General features: G+C 32.5%; 1 protein-coding gene across 1 annotated transcript in view; it reads right to left on the bottom strand.

The window, feature by feature from the left end:
* Positions 1 to 24,388, bottom strand: part of LOC133204739 (serine/arginine repetitive matrix protein 2-like) — a 48,667-nt gene that overhangs the window by 22,912 nt on the left and 1,367 nt on the right. The window contains exons 2-3 of the mRNA XM_061340480.1: positions 18,411 to 18,657; positions 14,632 to 14,742 (exon numbers count right to left, since the gene is read on the bottom strand). Of these exons, the coding sequence (XP_061196464.1) occupies positions 14,632 to 14,742; positions 18,411 to 18,649 (350 nt within the window). The 5' untranslated portion in view covers positions 18,650 to 18,657. The remainder of the gene's footprint in view (positions 1 to 14,631; positions 14,743 to 18,410; positions 18,658 to 24,388) is intronic.

Here is a 24,388-nt window from a genome sequence, read left to right as displayed (position 1 = left end):
TTTAGGTTTTTTTTTTTTTTGATAATGTTGAAATAGTTCACACTGTACATTAACACGCTTTGCTTGTACAATGTTTTATTTACATCGAATGACAAACTGGCATGCTGATTGGTCGACCCGCTGATTGGTTAACACGTTTTATCGCTAATCCTGATTGACAGCTCTGTTACGCAACACCGAACGCGCGTTCGCTCTCTGGGTTCGCTACTGAACTTGGGGTTCGCTTTCGGCGTTCGCTCTGGGTCCGCTGCGGGTTCGCTCTGGGTCCGCTGCGGGTTCGCTCCGGGTTCGCTATAGCGAACCCCAAGCGAACCCAGAAAGCGAACCCGGGGTGCGCTCTGGGTTCGCTTTCTGTTAGGTTGTGTCTGGTCGGTACTGTATGAAAAGATTATCTATCAACATTCCTTTATCATACACAATCCATAAGCAAACATGCAAGATGGACTTTGAGGTATTTCCTTGCAGAAGTAATTTCTTCCAATAGTTTATATGTATGACTTTTTACTTCTAAAATTCAGGAAATCTTTGACAAGTTATGACAACCTGGGATACAGGAAGTAACTCACGGTGCAACATAAGCTCTCCCCAACTTAGTTAATGTAAGCTAAAACAAAAATGAATTAAATCTATTATAAGGATTACTTCAATGCCTGAATAAACCTGTCAACTTGACTGTAATAAGAAATAAATTTCATTACCAAGCACAGCAGTAACTTTAGAAGTAATACTGTTGCAAATTATTTGTTTTCCGTCAACTTAATTCCCAACACAGCTTGAGATTATTAAACCTATATAAGGTTCCCAGATTATTTTAAGTGTTTTAAGTGTTCTGAGTTGGCATAAAATAGTTTTTCAAAAATCCGCCTGTCAATATTTCTGCAAAAATTAGAGAACATACCATGTGGGGGTGTACAAACTAGTGAACTGATTGTTAGAGATGATAAAATGCTAGTCTGAGCTTAAAATTAGCGTCCTTTTGTAATTTTAACAAAGGGTTCAGAAATCAGATTTGCAGCTTTTGTCCAATTTTAGGAGAGAAAATGATTGATATCAAGAGAAATAGACTGAAAAAGAGATGGATTGAATACTCTACATGTACTCTATAGAGAGAATATAACTGACATGTTTACACTATAGATGGACATGCAAAAACTTTCCAAATGTCAATATATCAGATTTAATACAGGAGATATGGCATTAAAAATGTATGTAAACTAATTAAGCAGTACATAAAATTCATTTTCTCTGCAATGTTAGACTATCAAAAAATACTTCAATCAATTGGAGAGTTTCCAATATGACTTGTAGTTATATCTCCTACAAATACATTTAGAATATATGTACCTACATATATACATTAAAACATCCCAGAGAATAGACTCCTTGTTGATGGCAAACTTGGGATTTCACCATAGGGCAACATTTTCCATTAATCTGATTCCAGAAAATGTCAAAGATACTAGATGGTTGACGGTGACCTCCTGAACACTTTACACAACACGTATGATCCTGATAAGTGGGGGAGGACTGTTTCTCAAGGATCAGAACAGACTCCTGCCCCCCACCTCTGATTAACTGAGATGTTTCCTCCATCTCTTTGTAGGGGTCCACCTTCCCTAGCACAGAACAGTATCCAAAGGATATGTGACTTTCCATGTTCTATTTCATCTCCATTTTACAAGTCTGAGTAGTCTGAGGAAAGTGCTTCAAAAACTTTTTCCTTGAAACAATGTTAAAATTGTCCCAAACTCACTTTGAATGGCGATTTCATTTTGAGTAGTTCTTCTAACTTCACAAAAATAATTGTAATACACATATAATACCAATGTCTAATCAAAATCAATTACTTTATATTAACCTTTAGCCAAAACCATAACACATTAAAATTTATTTCCTAAAAAGCACCAAAAGTATTCACATCTTTTTACATTGCAACATGTTACAGATTTTTGTAAATATCCTCCGAAACACAGCTCCATTGAATCTGTCCAACTGATGGGAGTTAGGAATCGAAAAGCAAAAGATTAACACCTCCCTGTTGTAATATATATACATAAGCTGACTACCATAGGCTACCGATGATTGATCAATTATTCACCACAAAACCAATAGGCTTCCAAAGAAGCCTCCGGAGCACTCAGATCAACAGATTCTGGTGATTAAGAGACAATGTAAATAGATTCTCCATTTGTGATGTTTAATATCAGCTACAGAAGTTGGTGACACTGAGTCTGTTCTCATTTAAACATCTTGTAGTACCTGGTAAATGAATTTATGGAAAAAAAAATGTATTTTGAAATTATTCAACTATGGCCTGCCAAATTCATAAAAATTAGATAAACATAGTTTAACAGTTGATAAACTAGGTTTATCGATTGTAAACTATAAAACGATATTAACGATTCGTTAACTGTAGTTTGCCTTTGTAAAACTATATTTAACGGTTGTATAGTGTAGTTTACGAATGCTAATCTATGTTTAAACGTTAACAATAGATTTTGCTGATAAATATAGATTCTCATATGTAAACTATAATTTGCATTCGTTAACCATAGTTAAGAGTTGTTAATCAAAGTTTTACATATTGCGAAACTATATTTATCAGATAAAATATGTTTTACATTCGTTAACCATAGATTTCGGTTGTAAACTGTAGCTAACTGTCATTTATACTCGCAAACTATATTTAACAGACGTAAACTACACTTATCGATCTTAAACTATAGTTTTGAGAGCTAAACTATGATTCACATTTGCCAATCATAGTTTATCGTCATAAACTATAATTCACACTCGTAAACTATAGTTGAGAGTTGTTAAATATAGTTTATGAATCTAAAAACCTGTTAACTGTTAACGATAGTTTTCAAAATTGAAATTTCGCGGCGCCAATCGCGAGAAGCAATAATGGGGTAGAGGTTTTATCAGTGCGGAGAATATTAAGGACACGTGTTCGGCATTATCTAAAGCAAAGACCGAGTTATATATAATCAATATTACTTTCTCTATTTAAACAGGATTAATTGTATTGTTTTAAAATGTCGTGTATATATACATTTCCTATGGGAAAATTTTAAAAATATGATAAAATTTTAATTTCTTAAAAGACAGAATATTACGAGATTTTTGCTCAAGCAGAGGAGGGTGAAGCGCGTTTTACAAAGTGCCAAGCATTTTCCCGCCACGTTTCATCACCAAAACAAAGAAACCGAAAGAGAGGAAATGCAGTGGCGGATATAGATACTGATAGGGTTGTGGGGGTTTCAACGTCCTCCTTTGAATTTAAGAGAGAGAGAATGAGAGAGAAATCCCAGATATTTGTTGTGTTTGTTCCGTAAAAGGCCACTTTTATTTATGTTTGAAGAAAATTCGGTTGTAGAAAAATAAATTCCGCGCCTGCAATGTTACATGCACTGTGTTATATCTATATTTACAAATTAATATAAGATATACATGTATTTTATTAATAACAGATCACGCATTCCGGTCTCTATTTTTCTCTTTTAAATTAAAAAAAAAATAAAATTTTAATCAATAATTTTCCTGTCATTTTTTATTTTATTTCCAACTAGATTTGCTTTAAAATAATAGAACATTTACTTTTAATGCCAACAAGAAATATACATGCATATATATTTAACAGCAATTGTCGTTACATAGCAAAATCTTATAATGCTGTAACTAGAATTAGCCGATCTATAATTTACAAAAAAAATTATTGTTAACTATTATAATAGTTTTGATCATAAACTATGGTTTAGAGTCGTGAAATCTAGTTTCACAGAAAATTGTGCACCTCTGTTTCAAAATAAGAGATTCTGTTCCTAAACTGTGTTTCTCAAGTGTAAAACTATGTTTATCGCATTTTTGTGAATTTGGCGCTTTGTATGTCTGTAAAGTATATTTTACAAAGCCTGAACTATAATTTACATTTGTTAAGTATAGTTTAGAGTTGAAAATCATAGTTTACAAATCGTGAAACTATATTCATCAGATAAACTATATTTTGCAGTAGCAAATGATTGTTTTCCATGTTAATTATAGTTTATGCTTGTGAAACATAGATTATCGTGTAAACTATAGTTTACAGATGTGAAATATAGATTATCGTCGTTAACTATAGTTTACGGTCCGTAAACTATAGTTTACAGTCGATAAACCTAGTTTATCAACTGTGAAACTATGATTAGCTCATTTTTGTGAATTTGGCGTGCCATATTCAACACACAAAACTCTGTTTAAGTAAATAAACACCCCCTTCTCCCTCCACACCCACACAAAATATGTTCATTTCAATTTGATAAAAAGTATTTGACCAATGTTAAAAAGCTGAGACAATTTGGATGTACCCTGTCACATTATTTTGGACATGAATGAGCTACAGGGTTATCATTAAAAAAAGAGAGAAGCTTTAAATATTAAACAAACCAATTTATCATTTAGCTGGAGGTTGGGAGTAAAATTTTACTAGAAATTTTCCATCAGATAATTTTTTTTAATTTCCTGAACAATTTGTGTTTAATACATGGGACAAATACAGTATCTACTCATGGTTATAGTAAAAGCAAGAGGTCCCAATGCTCACTTAACTGACATTGCTCTTCCAGACTGTTTTCAGGTTTCCAAAAGCCTTGTTCATTACTGATCATGTATATTTTATACACTGGACAATACAGATATTCACCATCTAAACCCAGTTTTAATACATTTTTTTTCTCATTAAAATGCAATGAGATTCAGAAAAAATTATCTCGGATGCAAGATAAACAAAGTAATTGTAGTATTTTATCAATACCATCCACTGAAATTGTACATCAAAGAATAAAGATTCAAAGACAAAAAAGTCTAGTAGTCTAGTCTACTTATGTACTGAGTTTTACTGAAATCAAACTCAAACAGTAGAAGAAATAGCCTTTTGAAATTTGCAGACAGACAAACAATGCATAAGCTTTTCCTTTCTTTATCTACTAGAGCATTTAGCTATGTTAGGAAATTTTGACAGCCTTGCAGGTCTTGGCCTGATGTGTTAAATATTTGAAGCAACATTTTGTACTTGGTCAATGTTGTCCGTCATTTGGCCCCAAAGAAATCCTAGAAGCATAGGATATTTATTAACAAGTTTAACCAGTTTTGCCGACAGGACAAGACATATGGAGACCTTTGACTTATTGCTTAAGCCGATGTCCTATAATGCATCTAAACAACAAGACAGTCTTCTAATAATGCACAGAAATGAAGTTTGGTTTTGTTTCTTCACAAGTAACACATCTATTCTTAATTTATAACTCTGCTATAACAGTGGATCTGCTATTAAGAATGTGATATCCGAGACAATATGGTTCCATTTCCAATGGTTCCATGAAATTTCCTCAACCAAAAGTGAGTGATCATCGGAAAAAAAGCATTCTACAAATTGAATAATGGTCACCAAATAGAGGCGAATAGACGTTCCACCACTGGCAGTAATTGATATTTACATCTGTATACAGGCAGCTCATAATTTCATTTGTAGACCTACAGTAAACAATGTGTCACTCATTGTACCAAAATTGCATTTAAGGTCTGGCTACCAACAGAAATTGCAAAGCAAGTCTGATTTTACCAGAGATTGATGGGTTACAAGCAAACTTCAAAGACTGTGAAACTTTTGCCAATTCTAACTTCAGATCATCCTGTATGAATGTGCAAATAATTGTATGTTCAAAGTGACAGCAAACTTACTTTTAGGGAGGAGGGGAGGGGTTTCTTCTACTGAAGAAGGCAAAGAAAAATATACAGCTATTATAGATCCTTGTTTTTGTTTTCTTGAATTCACAAGTTAGCTAGTGGCACCCTCATAACCAAGCACTTAATTGTCTGCAAAATATTCGGGGGGGGGGGGGGGGGGCAAAGAGGATTTTTAACCCTCTGGCTGCGACGTCAGTGTACAGAAAATATAACGTCACTGCGAGATTAAACGACGTCACAATTTGTCCGACATTATTTTGCGGGATTTTTAAAAATATTTCGGAATTACACCAAGTGCGCGTCTAGAACACTATAGGAACTAGTACAAGGAAATTTATTCATTTGTTTTATCAACAAAACTATTAAGAAGTTCTTTATTTATACATTTTGACCTAATTTTATATTTTTTACTCAATTTAATCATATTATGATTCTTTTTCTTTATATATTTCCAATAAAATAAAACCGATTTATTAAGCGGTTATGAAGAAAGAATTTATCAAATCGGAAACAAATACATCTCAACTTTAAAATCCTAGTCAATATGGGCAATTTGTTAACTCATGATCAAGTACTCGTAAAATAACAATATCGTATATAGATCAATAAGAGTATTTTATATATTTTATCTTATTCTTCATCTGCATTCAATTTCTCACGGTGAGGTGCGTTCTAAAAAATAATTACAAAAGTCCAACTTTGCAAGAAATGTACCAAGTTTTAATTTTGATTATGCTTTCCGCACAGATTTTTCTTTTTCATCAAGAATTAAATTAAAACCAAGATAAATTTATCCAAAAATATTTTTCTAAGAAAAATTTCATAACAAAACAACTTTGACTCATAAATTCAACTTAAAATTTTTGAAATTAATTCTACAGAGGTTGTGTAAATATTTCATTTAGGCATTAATGTTGACTTTCAATGCTTCATTATAGGATATCCGATTACATAAATTCATCCAAAAATTAGGAAAAGATCTACCATCAAGTTGCTTAGTTTCACGCTTTTCTATTAATTTGACAAAAGGGCCGATATTTACTAAAAAAAAAAAAAACCTTCCGGTCTGATGATTAAATTTGCGGAAGTAAAAATTTATCGGGCTCATTTTTATGCGCAGCCCCATGATTTGCCGGTAAATTAAATATTATACATAGACATTGGCTATATACATGTAACACGTTTTTGAAATAAAAATAATTCTGGACATAAGAAAACTTATTAATAACTATCTTATAGTTGAAAAATATATAGACCACTTAAAGAGAAAGATGATAAATTGTAGTTTGAAAAAATCACAGGTACATGTTATTTTAATTGATCAACATAATTTTGTAATTCGATATTTTATACATGAGATCTATCTTAATTTCATATAGAAATATGTTTTTAGTTTACCGGAAGCAAAATTTGATGAGTCAAAATTTGATATACACGAAATTCTCAGAAGAAAGTAAATGCGGATTTTCGTCCATATCATGTTGAATTGGATATCGGGGTTTTTCTAACAATTCCAATGATCGATTTCTCGGACATGTCGACACCTTTTATCTTCTTGTACAAAAGAATGACCTCGGGGACATCAATTTCTACAATCTACACTTTTTATTTTGTGTAAAAATCATGCTGTAAGTTAAAAACACACACACACACGAACAATGTTTTATTTTATTAGAGAAATTGCCAGGACAATGAGAATTCAAAACTTGATTTTATGTCAGATGTCAATCCAGTCATGTTCTATTAGAATGTTGGTTTAATTTTACGTTCCGTTTCCATATAAACATTTACAAAGAGATTTACAAATGTATATGTAATTTTCACCATAATATTTATATGGAATATTTTATAAACTAAAGCAAGCAGCTATTCGTAGTGACTTTTAAAGGAAGAAATCAGTTGACAAGGACATTTATATTTATTCATTTATTTTATTTTAACGTAAATTCCTGGCCGTAGAAAGCGCCCCCACCCCACTTTTTCTGAGTACGATATTTTGCTATAATAGTTTTTACTTTAGATGCCTCTCTCTCTATCTCCCCCCCCCCCCCCCAAATCATTGCTATGGGCCTGAAGTCACTTTATTGTTTTTAACAAGGGGTCTGATGAATATTAGTTTTAACCGTACATGTATTTCATTTGAGAAGTCCAAGCATAGAGAACAAATTTCCATACAACATTGAGATTATATCACAAAAAGACCCAGAAGACCGCGTATGTTTGTTAACACTGTGTTTGATTCTTGTATACTATCGGTAAAGCTAAAATTGGAGAATGTCGACATGAAAGACGCCGATATTCAGAACACGGAGGGGGGGGGGTATAAGCAACATCTACATCTGATTGAATGCAACTCCAACCCTCCTCGTTTTACATAACGGCTGATTGCTTGTGCAGTGTATTATATTTTGATCTATGTGCAAATACCTGTGGTATATCATTGGGGTCATTCACTCTATACTGACAGGAGAACAAGGAGATCACAAAATTTATTTATTTTACATACTTGTCATGTCTTTATTAATTTATTTATTTTTAAAATGAAACATTTGACTATACATTGGGCTAAAAAAAAAATAAACTTTTATAATAGTGTTTTGGAGTGAAAATGAATTAATTAGATTTTGAAAGCATAGACATCAAAGATATCTAAAAAAAAATTGAGGTTATGTTAATAATTTGCCACTCCAATTACGTATTTGAACAATGCTGCATTTGAATTGTATAAACAGAGAATCAAACAGTCGTGTTGTATCCTTTTTTAGATTCTGTTGAAAAAAGCACAAGCACTGCGATGTCAACTGCAACCTTTTAAATGAGAAAACCATGCAAAACAGTCCACAAGCAGGGGTTTGCGTATAGATATAAATTTTTGTGTGCAATATAGTATTGATATACCATTCAATCTGCCACATACATTTTTGTAATGGTTGCCTTAGTTAGGAGTTAGAGGAAACGGTAGACAAATATTCCAAGTACATGAGATTTGTTTAATACAGTGTATATTCAACGTGCAATACAGTGTGAAATTAAAATTCTTTCTTAAAGCAAATATACAACCGAGTAAAAATGTTCAAAGTTAATAATTTTCATCAATGCAACGCTAAGTTGAATCTTTGAAATGTCAGCAATTTTAACAGAAACATATACTCGATATACATGCATATCATACATGTAATAGCTCGACGAACTGGAAATGTACTAATAGTACTTATATATAGGGTCCAGTACTGGACTTGTGCGTTAGGTCATATCCAGAGGTCCCACACGGGATATATGTTGCATTATCACTGCAATGGAGAAACATACTGTAGAGATAATTTACTTGAATAGGGCCTTAGCTCATGTTGCGAATATAGAACATGGTCAGCATAGTGATTTGTTTTCTCTTCCAAGAAAATGTATAAAACTTCTAAATTGACCAGGTACAGATAATTTCTAAATTATATATCAGGGCGAGAAATTTAAATATTCATCTTGGGGACTTCGACGTAAGGTGGGTTAACAGAGCCCATGTGTCGGGAAAATCATTTCGTCGCATGCGAATAAGCAAAATCATTCACACATCGTAGCTACTCCTAGATCTGTCCATATTCTCTCTGATGACAGAGGAACCTCTTCACTGTCGAATTCTGATTCAATGATCAAATATAGGATCATTTTCGAAGAAGATTTTTTCCATGTCGGAAAAATTATACTGTATGTGTTAATGAAAACATTACATGATTTTGGGAAAATAATATAATTATAAAGCGAATTTCTCCATGAATTGGGGAGGGGGGGGTATTTTCATTTGCTCTGATTTGGAAATGTTTTAAAAAAAATAACTATTGTATATCTAGACAATTTTTTTTTATCATACACGATTATACTTTTTCCTCAACAAAATGGACTGTTACCATTATTTAAGCTTTAGAGGTATATGTTAAATTGAAATGCACATGTGAGAAAGAATTTCATTTGCGTATTTTAGATTTAATCACATGCATGAACAAATACATGAATAATTATACAATACATTTGTAGCGTTTAATTTGTTTTAAAAGGCAGGAGCTTTAAAATTCTTAAATCTTTTAATTCAACAAAAAAATGCAGTCAAAAAATAGTTTTTATATTATATATTTCAATAAAGTTCGAGGGAAATGACGCCTCAAAATTTATGACGTCGTCAGGGACATATATGTCCCTGCCGCAGCGAGCGGTAAAAGGACATATATGTCCTTCCCGCAGCCAGAGGGTTAAAGAATTTAATCATTTTCTTTATATGTTCAATAGAGCCCCTCCTTACACCAGAACCCATCACCTTGTGGCAATGAATTTCAAATTTTTGATAGAGGGCTTAATGCTTATTACAACCAAGACAACAGTTTGACTGCCTGATTACAAGGTGACATTAATTTCGATGGTTTTTGCCCCATTCCTCAGGCCTGGGGAGGGGAGGGGGAAGAACCACATTTTAAAATTTTGCAACTTTTAGTTGCACCAGATGGGTAAGTTTTAAATAAATTTATTTCATTTATTTGAAATTATCAATTTGAGGCCTTTTCCCTCCTTCCTTTATACTTCATAGGTTTTAAACAATGTAAAATACCTTCCTTCATACTTCATAGATTTTTAAACAATGTAAAATAAAGAACTTATTTTCAATGGCCTAAGTCAATGCAAAAACACCCCTCTTACAGTTTTTAATATTACACAAAAAGTCTTAGAACTTTTTATTGCCCCCCCCCCCCCCCCTACATTTCAAGCTTATTTAATATATGCAGAAATTCACTGCACAATAAAATTTTCATAAGAAACTAAGAGAGCTAATAGTTGATTTCCATTCACCCACTTAAATCTTAGAAATGCCACCAGCAATTTAGCACCATCATCCATATTATTGTCCTAAAAAGTGCCAATATTTCTAGAAATACTAACTATCAAATTTATTTCTGCATGATGTACCATAAGGGGTCTAATAATTATGGCTTGCCAAGATTCCCAATATTCAATAACACGAGTCTTTTTACGCTACTTAAGTTTGTTGTGTTTATGATCTCGGCTTCCCGTCTTAAACACCCTTACAATTCCCCGACACATAAATTACTTCTACTGAAGAACGCAAAGAAAAATATACCGCTATTGTAGATCCTTGTTTTATAGTTTTCATCAGAAGAAATGTTATGCTTGGACCTGCCAACAGAACAGTTTTTTGCAAAATATTTATGGATCAAGGCCTATAAAATTACTGGTCTAAGATCATGCATTGCCAGCATATTAAAGGAGGGGGAAAAAATCCCCAGAGCAAACCGTGAAAGTTAACTCCATGTATAGATTTAGATGTTCAGTCAAAATGAATATGGGTGTTAATGAAGAACAAGGTACAGTTTCAATACAAATCTGGCCCTGTATTTTTGTAAAATATGAAAGCGATGAAAGAAATTAAAATTCATGCTTTCTGAAATGTTGAAACTCTATGCACTAAGATCAAACAAATTGTTTTTCTCATTTGACTTCCTAAATGCTAACTGTGACGTCATAATCTTGTGCATTTTCCCATATTCTCTTAAAAAGTTGCATAAGACATCAATTTTCAAAGAAATTTTCTTTCAGATAATATAGACCACATGCATCGCCCAGAAAGATTTTAAGAAGTGTGATATTTTCATAGAATTTTACACAACATATCCGAATATTAAAGTGGGCGACGGCTGTGGACACTATTTTCTCAAGGAAAATACCCCCTAAAATGAGTCATTTTGAGACTTTTTCTGCTTAAAACTTAAAAAAATATGAAATTAATGACGTCATACTTCCAGAAGGGTTCTCCTTCATGCCGTATTCTTTCATGAATTATCATACTGATGTACTCAACTCATATTTATGCCAATTTCAAAACTTTTTGAAAACATTCAATTTTTAGGGCACAATAAAGCCAAAACTGTACCTTCTTCTTTATTTTGACTATCAAAAATTACACATGAATATTGTTTGTACTAAAATACATTTGTACCAATTTCAAGTTTAGATGTTAAAAGTATGTTATTTTATAAATACTGCAGAATTTTTTGTGAGGATTCAATTTTGGAATCATTATCTGGAGTGTTGAGGATTCTTAAATTGAATATCGCTAACAATCAATTTGGCACCAGAGGCTTGCAATTGTATTCCAGACATTATAAAATTGTTAAAATTATCTCTCAATAAAAATATATTACTGATTTTTAAGAATATATTGCTAAATTTGAATCTTGTATAAAATTTAATTTTTACAGAATTACAAATGTTGATTAAAGCTAACATTAGAATTCAATGATGGCGGAATTTTTTAGATAAATCAATCATGCAAAGGCATGCTGTGGGAAGTTATATATATATATATATATATATATATATATATATATATATATATATATATATATATATATATATATGACTGTAGGACTCCAAAGTGCGATGGGACTCCAAAGTCCGATTGGTCTGCGCCACACCCCAATGGCTTGACACGCCAAAGTCCGATGGTGCCGAAAACAATTAACATTTCTGACATCATAGTACTACTGCACCTTATTGCGATGCCGCACCATGCCAAGATCTTAAATAAATACAAATAAATATTATATGCGAGGACTAACCCTAATCTCTCGGAGAGATGCAAGACTAACCCTAATCGGTCAAAAAGTGTGTAAGAACTTTAACCTAGATATCTTGGGTATGGGTGCAAGACTAACCCTAAATCTCTCGGATTGGTGCGAAGCTATCCCATAATTGGTCCTATAGTGTGCAAGGACTAACCCTGATCAAACGAGTGGTATGCGAGGACTAACCCTAATATCTCTGGTGAGTGCAATCAATAAGCAAAATCAGTTAAATTGTATGCGAGGACGAATACCGAATTGATGGGCTTTTGAATGCAGAACAACGGTGTCAAGGATTGACGTCCAAATATTGTGACGTCATGAACGTTGATTGTTTCTAGGCACCATCGGACTTTGGCGTATCAGACCATCGCACTTTAGTATAGTGCGTCTCATAGGAAACGAGCCATCGGACTTTGAAGTGACCATCGGACTTTGGTGTCCGTACCAACATCAAACCATCGGGGTTTGGCGCAAACCATCAGACTTTGGCTAGACCATTGGACTTTGGCATGACCATTGCACTTTGGCATGACCATTGCACTTTGGAGTCTTACACATACATATATATATATATATATATATATATATATATATATATATATATATATATATATATATATATATATATGCAAAACTTAATTTTAAGTAACATTAAAAAAAAATAACCAGTGAACCAATTTTTTACATGATAATGTTTGTTTGTAATATTAATTTAAAAATAGCAGCCTGTTCCTTTTTTCACATATTTAGCAATAAAAGAATAAAGATTTATCAAAAAAAGATGATACAGTAAAACATGCTTATAACACAGTGCTAGGGACAAACAATTTTAATTTATAATATATGTAATTCATTATATACCTTAAGTCATCTTCGCTAGCCAAGGGTTTCTGATACGCTACTCTCCTCATAAGCCCTTGGCATACGGTGTTAAAAAGAGTTGGGATTTTTTTCTCAAGTTGTGATTGGAGTTGATCGACATCGTTCGACCAATCAGCAATTGTTTTTTGTAAATGACGATATTTGCGTTCAGGATATATCTTGACTCTTTAATATTGGTAATGTAAAATGCAAGTAAACAATGATCCGTAAGATAACATGCCATTCTATGAATAGCTATATGGTGTCAACCAATATCTAAAGCTACGTGCAAAATATGTGATTAAGAATCTATACTGAAGATGTAGATTTGCATTTTTACATGTTTAAATAACAAATTAACATAACTCGATACCTTTTTGTTAATTATTCTTTAAAAACAAAATTTTTTAAAATACGCTTTTTATTTCTGTCGATGACACAATCTGTGCGTACCTGGTAAGAATCATGATCACGTGACAAAAACAATCCCGTCTTTTGTCAGCACCATATGCCAAGGGTTTATGAGGAGAGTAGCGTATCAGAAACCCTTGGCTAGCGAAGATGACCTTAAGTTCATAATATGTTTTAAATCTACAGGAAATGAAAATCACTTGGTTTAAGTGTAAATTCATTATAAGTGTGTTCAGTGTAACCATATTTTACTGTATTTGCCCAAAATCAGTGGTCATAGATGTAATTTTTTTAATACCACGTCTCTTGTAAAACTAAGAGGCATTTAATGAGCAATAAATCATCATAAATTATCCCTTTTGCAACAATTTTGGTTGAAATTGGTCCAGTGGTTCGAACATGAAAAGTTTACAGACATCTCACAACAGACAGACAGACACACATATGGAGACCAGACACTGCCTCTGAAAGGCTCACTTGAGGCTTTCGTTTATGCATGCTTTAAACTTGAATTCAACTATACACTGCCACACTAGCATAAAAATGGAATAAGTTATAACTCTCTGGTTCTTGAAAATAAAGATTCTCAAATTTTCTTTCCAGACTATATTACCATGTGTTTTGATCTCTTTAGATACCTCCCCCTGGTCATTAGAGTAATGACAAAATTTCCTCCAAAGTGTTGTTCAATTCCAGATTTTGATTTGAACAAACTTGTTCTATGTAAGAGGAAAAGTTTTTTTCCTGGCTGATCAGACTACATCAGCCTCCTATACAAAAAGATAAAAAAAATTGCTGGTGATTGTTCTAGAAACCAGAGCATATTGGGTTTTAAATTACAACTGGGTTCTACTGTCCAGTAACCTTTTCTTGCTAAAGATGTGCTACATAACAAAAATAACCTCAAAGAGGACATTTATCAAAAAACAGCAGCAAGCATAAAATAATCTGGAAACTAAAAGTATTCTTGTGACTTCCTCTGGATGACGAGAGGCTACTTGTTACTTACACTGGGCGTCCAGAGGAGTCTTTTTCCACTGTGGCTTCTGACACACCCTCTTTTTGAACAAGCATTGTTCTGAACATTGTCACCTTCTTCTCAATCTCATCTGCTGAATATCTAAAATAACAAAATAATCAAACTTAAATCCTGATCAGTTTGGAATGATTGCTTTCACCATGTTAAAGTGTGTTCTTTTTTGTGTTCAAAGTAAATCAGATCATGCAAAAAAAAATCCATATTAAGCACAATTTGAATTTTTTAAACTTAGATCTACAGGATTTTCAAAAAGATTTGAAATAGATATGTGGCCAAAGCAATTTAGTCAGAATTTTTATCAAATTTTCTTAATTGAATATTTTTTGGCCAGAACAATTTTGATTTCAGCTGGGTAAAAGCACTGGGTACTGGCAGATTTTGAAAGCCCTGGATCTAGCAAATAAAAAAATATTTGTGCTGTTTGCCTGACCTGATAAAAATACAGCAACCAAACAAGAGGCCCATGGGCCACATCACTTACCTGAGCACTTTGGCTGTTAAAAAGCAGAAATCAGTTCAGTATTGATAAGTTGAAATATAAAAGTGATCCCAACATTTGATCTTCTATTGCCCTACCCCCATGGACATGATTTGAACATACTTGAATCTACACTATGAGGATGCTTCTGAATTAATATGACTAATCATGGCTTTGCTGTTCTTTAGAAGAAATTTTTTATTGATATATCCCTTATATTCATTTGTATAACTTTGATCCCCTATTGTGGCCACACCCTACCAGCAGGGGTCATGATTTGAATAAAATTGCTTCTACACTATCTAATGATGCTTCCATAAAAATATGATTAATCATGGCTTTACTGTTCTTGAGAAGAAGATTTTTAAAGATTTTTCCTGTATTCCTATGTAAAACTTTGATCCCCCATTGTGGCCCCACCTTACCCCCCCCCCCCCCCCCCCCGGGGTCATGATTTGAATAAATTTAATTCTACACTACCTGAGGATGCCTCTATATTAATATGATCAATGAAGGCTTTGTTGTTCTCAGTAAGAAAATTTTTAAAGATTTTTTCCTACATATTCCTATCAGTGATTTTTCTACACCCATTTTAGGTCCGAATATCGGCCCTTTCCCCTATCAAAAATTACCGATTTTCTCCCAATTTCATTTGCTTTTTTCCCAAAATAAAACCGTTCTTGTTTTTGTTATATTGAATTTTTTTATGTAGGACTTATCTAAAATGGAACACTATTGTTCTTGGTCGATAATAGTGAAGAACAGCTGATTATTTTGTGCATTTACGAGACATAGAAAAACACATGGACCATGTCAAACTAAATGCATTGTAAGAAAGTGTAAGATGCATGTGAACCGGCGAAACATAGCTTTATTTGTTAATCAAAGTACTAGTAGTTCTACAATAAGCCTGATTCCAACTGTTTCTGTAACACCCGGAAGATGCAACTAATATTGCAGGGTAATTGCAGCAATATGATAAGGGTAATTTAAAAAGCTTTAATAACTAGTTAGAAAAAAAGGATTTGTTATAAATCATGTCAGTTATATCACCTTCAATGGCTATTATGAGTAGGATTTTCTCTTATGTCTACCATTATGGCAAAAAAAAAGAAGAAGAAAGAATGGAATTATAGGACAGTCTCAATTAATGAAAACTTTCAAAGATTAAGAAAAAAAGTTAAAAATGTAGAACTGTGTCTAATTTGTTATTTTGTAGTAAATATTTTGAGTAAAAGATGTTAAATTTATTTATATATTTTATTTTACCTGTCAATTAAGGTTAATTTCAATCATATTAATTTTTCCCAATTTGACACAAATGTCGATAATTTTTCCCAATTGTAAAGGCCCAGGCCCCTTTTAAAAAGTGTAGAAAAATCAATGATTCCTATGTAAAACTTTGATTTGAGAGAGGGCATGGTCCTTCATTTGAACAAACTTAAATCCCCTTTACCCAAGGATGTTTTGTGACAAGTTTGGTTGAAACTGGCCCAGTGGTTCTTGAGAAGAAGATAAAAATGTGAAAAGTTTACAGATGGACAGACAAAGTAAATAGACTCAAGATTAAAGACATGACTTAAGAGGTGAGTAAAACATTTCATTTATATTATCAATTGCAAAGTAATTGTAATTTTATTAATAACATGTCTTAAAAACTATTAAATAAATTTAATTGAAGAAAAAGACAAAGTTATTGTAATTAAATTAAATACTTTTGAATGTAACTGACACCATCCCCGTCCTGTTTTACCAATTTTTATTAAGTAAGAAAAAGTATTTATACAATGTTAATCCTCAATGGGAATACATACATTTTACACAAATCTCAAGGTAAAGGGTCATGATCATAAGAAATCAATAAGGCCTAGATAAATTAATTGTGTATTTCCGGTTCCCCGACTGACCAAGGACCAACCTAGGGGGTGACTGAGGTAAAATAGTCGCTTTTGAGCTCCAAATTTCGCCATAATTATCACGAAAGAGAAGTTTAAGTCGCCTTAACATTTGCAACCCCTTTATTGAAAATCATAAAAAATCTATTAAGAAACATGGTAGTAATGTCACTATTTTATAAATCTGATTTTATTACTGCTGAAATAAGTGAAACAGCAGGGCACTTGCACCTGTTTTGCTACTAATGACCAATGCATCGGATACTCTGTCGGAACTCCTCTAGATTTTACGCTTCCATGTATGAAAAAGTCCATTGTTACAAGTTGTACACAACAAGACGCAAAACAGCTGGACAGCTATCGAAGTCATGCCAAAGATGTTGGAGATGATTTTAGATCTTTTTATTGTCAAATAATTAATACATGCTGTGAATACAGACATATTTTTACTGTTAAATTGTGGAGTTATTAACTGTCTAAGAAATTACACGTCTGATAAACATAAGTATTTCAATCGGCATGCAGTAGTGCATCAAAACTTTTTTTAGAAAAAAGAATTTAATATTGAAAACGAATTTTGAAGAGAAAATAACAAAATTATGACTATGCCAAGAACCTGAAAATCTAACCCTGAGAGGAGAGAAAAACGTGTGAATCATTTAAAAGTTTAAATTGTGCATACTATGCAAGAAATGAAAAAAAAGTTTAATAAACAGATTTATCAATTATAGAAACTTTAACATTGTCATTGTTTTATATATTTTGCTAGATATTTATATATACCTTATAATTGGAAAAATATAAAGTTTTTTTTTAAAGAATCTTTTTTTTTTCTTTTTTAATTATTTTTACTAGGATGTTTAAATAATACAGAAAAAATTATTGAAATGTATTTAAGTAATAAACAATGAAATGTTTTTAATTTTTAAAAAGTTTAATAATGATCAATGTGCGCCACGCGCGCCAAGAAGTCTCCCTAGAATTCAAAACTTCTCCCTACATTTCTCTGAGGAAGAAGTGAAGTTTCCCTTAATTTTGGGTCTAGGTTGATCCCTGCTGACCCTTAAATATATGAGCCGACCCTAAAAAATTTATCCGCAGATATCTTTCCAGGAGTAAACTATTTAAGTTTCACTATTAGAAATCCTAATCTCGATCACTTCTGTGTTTCAGAAAATATACATCCTATACACATTAATCAGAAATGTTATGACAGCGATTTCCCCAGGGAAAATTGGTACCGTGCTTGCCAATAAAATATTCAAATAAAATGTTTTCCCTACCTACCTACCCTATTTTTTCTCAGGTTGGAATAGGAAACACACAATTTATTTATCTTGGCCTAAGTTACAAACTCTAGAAAACTAATATCTCACCCTTGTTCCTCCATAAGAACCTGCATCTCCATACACTTGAGTTCCACTTTGCGCTTTCGTTCATGGTCAAGGATTTCTTTGTTAGGTTGTTTAATAAGCTGTTCATCCAACTTCTTCAGTTCTTCTTCTGACTTGTAGTCCACTCGATCCTTGTGTTTCCTTAAAAAGGACAGATTTCTCTGGACGTAACCATTAGTTCCGCTTCCTCTGGCAGTCTGTAACCCGATCCCATTGTACATGGTTCAGACTGCAAAAAATAATAATGTTTCTGTTCGTATCCGAATTCTGAAATTGATTGTTCAAAAACAAAACTCTTTATTTCTTACAGATAATTTGAAACAGAAATGTAATGACTTAATGTCCAACTATCAAAAACTATGTCTTATGTCCTCAACAATCCTGCATTATCATATAAACAAATTATAAAGAGAAAAAAAACAACATTGTTCTTTGCGTAATGGATACAGCCCTATGTAATAGGTGACCAATTGTCATGATTTTTCAGTAAAAACAAATGAAGTTGTGACTTTGCAACACTCTACTTTTTTGGAACTTCACTGGCATAAACATAACACAGATCAGTTATAAATCATGACCTCAGCTGTGTTTGCAGGTACATATTTCAACACTAGAATAAACTATCAGAATTGCTGATAAAGATAGGTCTGTGCTTTTAATTTCATTCACTAATTTCATGACTGCGAACTTTTTAGTTTTTAATTTGACTGGTGAAAAAAATTATATGACAACATAAATAACAATATCAGAAGGTAGAAAAAAGAAACATTTCAAAAGAAACACCTCCCTTGACTTAGAAAGAACGAGAAAAGTGCTCGCATTGAAATGTAAGCATGGCAAGTATCTCATGTTATTTCATGTCATGATCATGCATGTTTTCTCTACCACTATGTAGAATGGATTCAAATTAACCTTTTAAATTACAGCATCCCCTAACCTCATGCCATAAATTCAAACTTAATGTGATAATTGGTGGACCAAGTTATATATCCAACTAAGCTATCCAACAATCAACTGAAAACACCATTGATAAATCGGTTTCTGGTCAACTCTTAACTTGACTGACTCGAACCAATACTTCAACTCTTAAACAAAGGGCAAAAGTAAACTTGTAACCAAAACTCTAGTTACAAGCTGCTTCCCTCATATTAAATAATGATAACTTGTAACTAAATGATATTTGTATGCACATTGATATCAATTTATAAACTGTTATTTACATTAGCAAATATTTTTCTTAGATGAACCTATTGAAGAGAAAATATGTTCAATTCTGAACTTATTAGGGGGTCAGAGGTCATGGCATGACCAAATCACACAGCGAGACGATATCTTGTCTACATATTTCTGTCACAGACTCACAGTGATACTGGTTTCGGAACTTCTAAGCCGTTAAAGCGATGAAAAAGATAAAATTATTGAGACATATATTTTTTTCTGTTCAACAAATGATCATTAGATCTTTCTTCGGTGTGAAGAATGTTTCTAATTAGCCTAAAATCACGCTTACCTTTTTAACCCGAAATTCCTTTGAAGGTATGTAAACTGAAGACGATAGCACCGCTTTTGACTTCATACCGGTATATAAAGAACTCATACAATAATACTAAGATTATTCCCAGTAGCGATCATTGTTTTTTCATTATGAACAGATATTTCCTGAACTGTACTGCTGAACATCAATGTAAGTATTCAAATGTTGGAGTGAGGTAAACTCTCAAGATCAAACAGCTTCTAGGTCATTGTGCGTCACAACATAGCAATACGGCGGGCCTTTCGTGTAATAAATGCAGTTCTTTTCAGAATATTCGTCTCAAATATAAATAAAACTAATAAACAAGTTTCAACAATGTTAAAACTGGGAAATGAACTTGGTTGGTACGTGATTAAATCTTCTGAGAAGCCCTTTGGGCTTCACAGGATTTGATCACAAGACCAACCAAGTTCATTTCCCAAAGAACTTTTTAACATTGTTGTTTATTTCTTAACTAAATAATAAGTGGGAGAAAAATTGAAAACAAAACAATGTGTGATTAATGGCGATAATGTCATTGAAAAATTATCTATATACATGGTGGGTTTTTTTTTTGGGGGGGGGGGGACAATAGTAGCCAAAATGAAATTAAATAAAGAGATAATTACAATATACTCCAAATTATTGTCTCAATGAATTAAAAACCCATATGACAGCAGAGTTATGGTCATTTCTCATTGTTCACCATCATTAAAATAAAGAGAAATCATTAATATTGTTTGTCTTTCAACTGTTCAATATGGAACGCCGGGACTGTCTTATATGAGGATTAAACATTATATGCAGTGTTCTCTTCATTATATGTGGTACTATTTTAATTATATGAAGTAGTTTTTACAGTATATCGTGTGCAACTTCCATTATATACAGTACTTCTTTCATTATATGATGTAAATATGTCATTATAATATGTACATCTATCATTATATGAGGTGTTTTTATCATTATATGAAGTGCTTTTAACATTATATGCAGTAGATCTAACATTATATGCAGTGAACACACCAATATATTATGTACTTCTCACATTATATACAGTATATTCATCATTATATGTAGTATTTCTTTTATTATGATGATGCTGATCGTTAAATATTATGTCCGGTCCCGTTAGCATTCCGTGCGGTAGATTTTGCATTTCGTTATGATGTAGACACAGTATTATATGCGGTGCTTTCTTCTTTATGTGTATGATCTTTCGGAAGCTACCTTTCGGAACTCTCTGTTAAAAATTCGGTACCTTGAGAACTCCGACCTTTCCTGTTGAATTCAGTACAATAAAAGCATGCGTATATAACAATTAATGCTCCGTGAACAGGTTAGAATGTTTTTTAAAGATATGAAGTATAGGGTAATAGAGTAAAATAAAACCCATTCTATTTCATGGTATGAAGTAAAGAGAGGGGGGGGGGGGTTGATAGAAATATTTTGGGAGTGGAAAAAAATTTGAGGCATTTTTTATCTTTTTTGTGAACAATAAGACTTTCAAAAAGATTCATATCATATATAGGACAATCAATGTCAAAAAAGAAAATAAAAAAAACAGGGGCGTCGGCAAGAATTTGACATTGGGGAGGCGAACGCGATCAAAAAGGGGGAGGGGTCCTAACCAACTAAAATAAGACTTCAGCCCAAATCTTGATATTCTTATTTTCTGATTAATAAAGAACAATTAAACATGCAACCAAAAAGAAAATGTTCTATGTGAATTAAGTTATATGCACTATAGATCAAAAAAAAACCAAAATATTTTTAATTAGCCAGGAGCTAGTGTTTTTTTCCGAAACGGCATAGAAAGAACTTTGAAAAGTTTATGAGGTAAAGATTAAAAAACATATAATTTTCTATTATTGTATAATATTTATTGTTACTCGCGAAAGAATGCATAGTTATTAAATTTAAAATGAACAGGGTGATTAATCCTTCATAATCCCCCCATTTTTGAAATTCAGAAATGTGTATGACATTAAAAAAATCATCTGAAGTTGTTTTAAATAGTATTTGTTACCCAGTATTTTAGTATATTGCTTTAATTTTAATAGCTTACAACTTCGATTCATCAAAGATTTCCAAACATCAATAGACCAATTCATTAGACAATGAACAGGCCTGTTATACGCGAGGGGAAGGTGTCAGGAAGGGGTGCTCTAATTTTTTTTTTTTTTTTACCAATTTCTCCACTTTTTCTGAGAATAGGTTTTTTTTTGGCTTAAGTTTGGATATGTAGAAATTCATTAACTTAGACGCTGCTGTCCCCTCCTTTCATACACACTTTCTGTTGCTGTCAGGTCGAAATCGGGTAAATTCCAAAAGAATTGAAAAAAAAATCCGGCAATTTAGAGAGTCCCCACCCCCCAAAAATAGAATTTCCAAAAACGTTGCTAGCTGTGGGCCTGGTGAAGAATTTGTAGCAAACTTGCACGTAGAGTGATGGATACAATGCTTATTGTTTACAAATGCCAGGTACAGGTATATAATTATACACGTACACGTACATCCCAATTTGCGTTTGTGTAAACAATAGCTTTCACACTTCTCCGCTCCATTGACCACAGATATTGCCATTACAAATGTTGTAATTTTGTTTTTCTCATTTATTTTTCTTTCATTTCATTTTTTTTTTGGTGGGTGTGTGTGTGTGAGTGTGTGTGTGTGTTTTTTTTTTTCAAAATTATCGGGGCGGCGATCGCCGCCCCTTTGCTGACGCCCCTGAAAAAACTAACTGCATTCCTACGCCTTCGAGTACGCAGGGCTTTAACAACGGCTTATAGAAAACACTACATGTGTTTACTTATTTGTTTGTTTTTTAGGGGTGGGATGTGCTAATTTTTCACAATGTAAATTACCCTTTTATCTCTCATTTTATTTGGTAGAGGGGGCTTTACATGTATATATATATATATATTGTATTACTGGGTAATTTTACCACATATTTTTTTAGAAGTAAAATCTTGAAGTACAACCCACTACTCAATACATTTTCTGTTCTGAAAATCGTTTATCTTTTCCTGATACACTACATAACATTCACATAGTATTTAACTAAAGACAACTTCAGCAATTTTTTTATACGCCATAGTTTAACAATTAATACTATGGAACAATAAAATTATTTCAGTAATACATTGTAATAAGTGCATCTCTCTCTCTCTCTCTCTCTCTCTCTCTCTCGTTGTAAACTACTGAAGTATTGATATGACTTCGAAATTCCTTTAATATAGGGATAAATATTGTGTGGTATGTGATTATTCCGCGACGCTTTGGCTGACGTGTGGTTGATTACCAATTATTAAAGATTACCCAAAATCATTAAGAATTTTCATATCTAAGAACGAAAAAAGGTAGAACTTTCTAAATCTAACAAGGGGGGTTCCGAAAGGTAGCTTCCGAAAGATCATACACATAAAGAAGAAAGCACCGCATATAATACTGTGTCTACATCATAACGAAATGCAAAATCTACTGCACGGAATGCTAACGGGACCGGACATAATATTTAATGATCAGCATCATCATAATAAAAGAAATACTACATATAATGATGAATATACTGTATATAATGTGAGAAGTACATAATATATTGGTGTGTTCACTGCATATAATGTTAGATCTACCGCATATAATGTTAAAAGCACTTCATATAATGATAAAAACACCTCATATAATGATAGATGTACATATTATAATGACATATCTACATCATATAATGAAAGAAGTACTGTGTATAATGGAAGTTGCACACGATATACTGTAAAAACTACTTCATATAATTAAAATAGTATCACATATAATGAAGAGAACACTGCATATAATGTTTAATCCTCATATAAGACAGTCCCGGCGTTCCATAGTTCAATTATGCACAAAATTGTTTCATTGAAGAAAATTGATTAAAACATGTTTCATACATACTCTAATCATATATACTTTTGCCCTTGATGCCATTCACCTTATTTTTTGTTTGCCCAGAGTCTGTTTGCTCTAACACTTCTTTGCCCAAGGTGCATTAGCCCTCTTATATGATGAATATGTTAGTCATTAAATTTTCGTAATATTTACTTTGATTTTATTGAATTTCATGATTTTTTTTAAAATTAATTCTATAAAATTAAATTCATTATTTTCGCACATAAAGTATTGATTTAAAAAAAAATGCACGCATGAAATAGTAAGTCTATTCTTAGTATCGAACACTGTTCTATAAACAGAGATTTCCTGAACTACATTGCTAAACATCCATGTAAATATTCAAATGTTGGAGCTAGGTGAACTTTCAAGGCCAAACAACTAGGTCACTGCAGTGATACAGTGGGCCGTTCTTATAATAAATGTAGTTATTTTCAAATGTAAGAAATAAACAACAATGTTAAAAAGTTCACTGGGAAATGAACTTGGTTGGTACATGATCAAATCTACTGAGAAGCGC

Source organism: Saccostrea echinata, unplaced genomic scaffold (assembly GCF_033153115.1).
Source record: "Saccostrea echinata isolate AGI-Se365-2 ecotype Australia unplaced genomic scaffold, CSIRO_AGI_Sech_v1 ptg000054l, whole genome shotgun sequence".
Taxonomy (NCBI): domain Eukaryota; kingdom Metazoa; phylum Mollusca; class Bivalvia; order Ostreida; family Ostreidae; genus Saccostrea; species Saccostrea echinata.
This window is presented reverse-complemented; position numbering and strand designations above follow the sequence as displayed.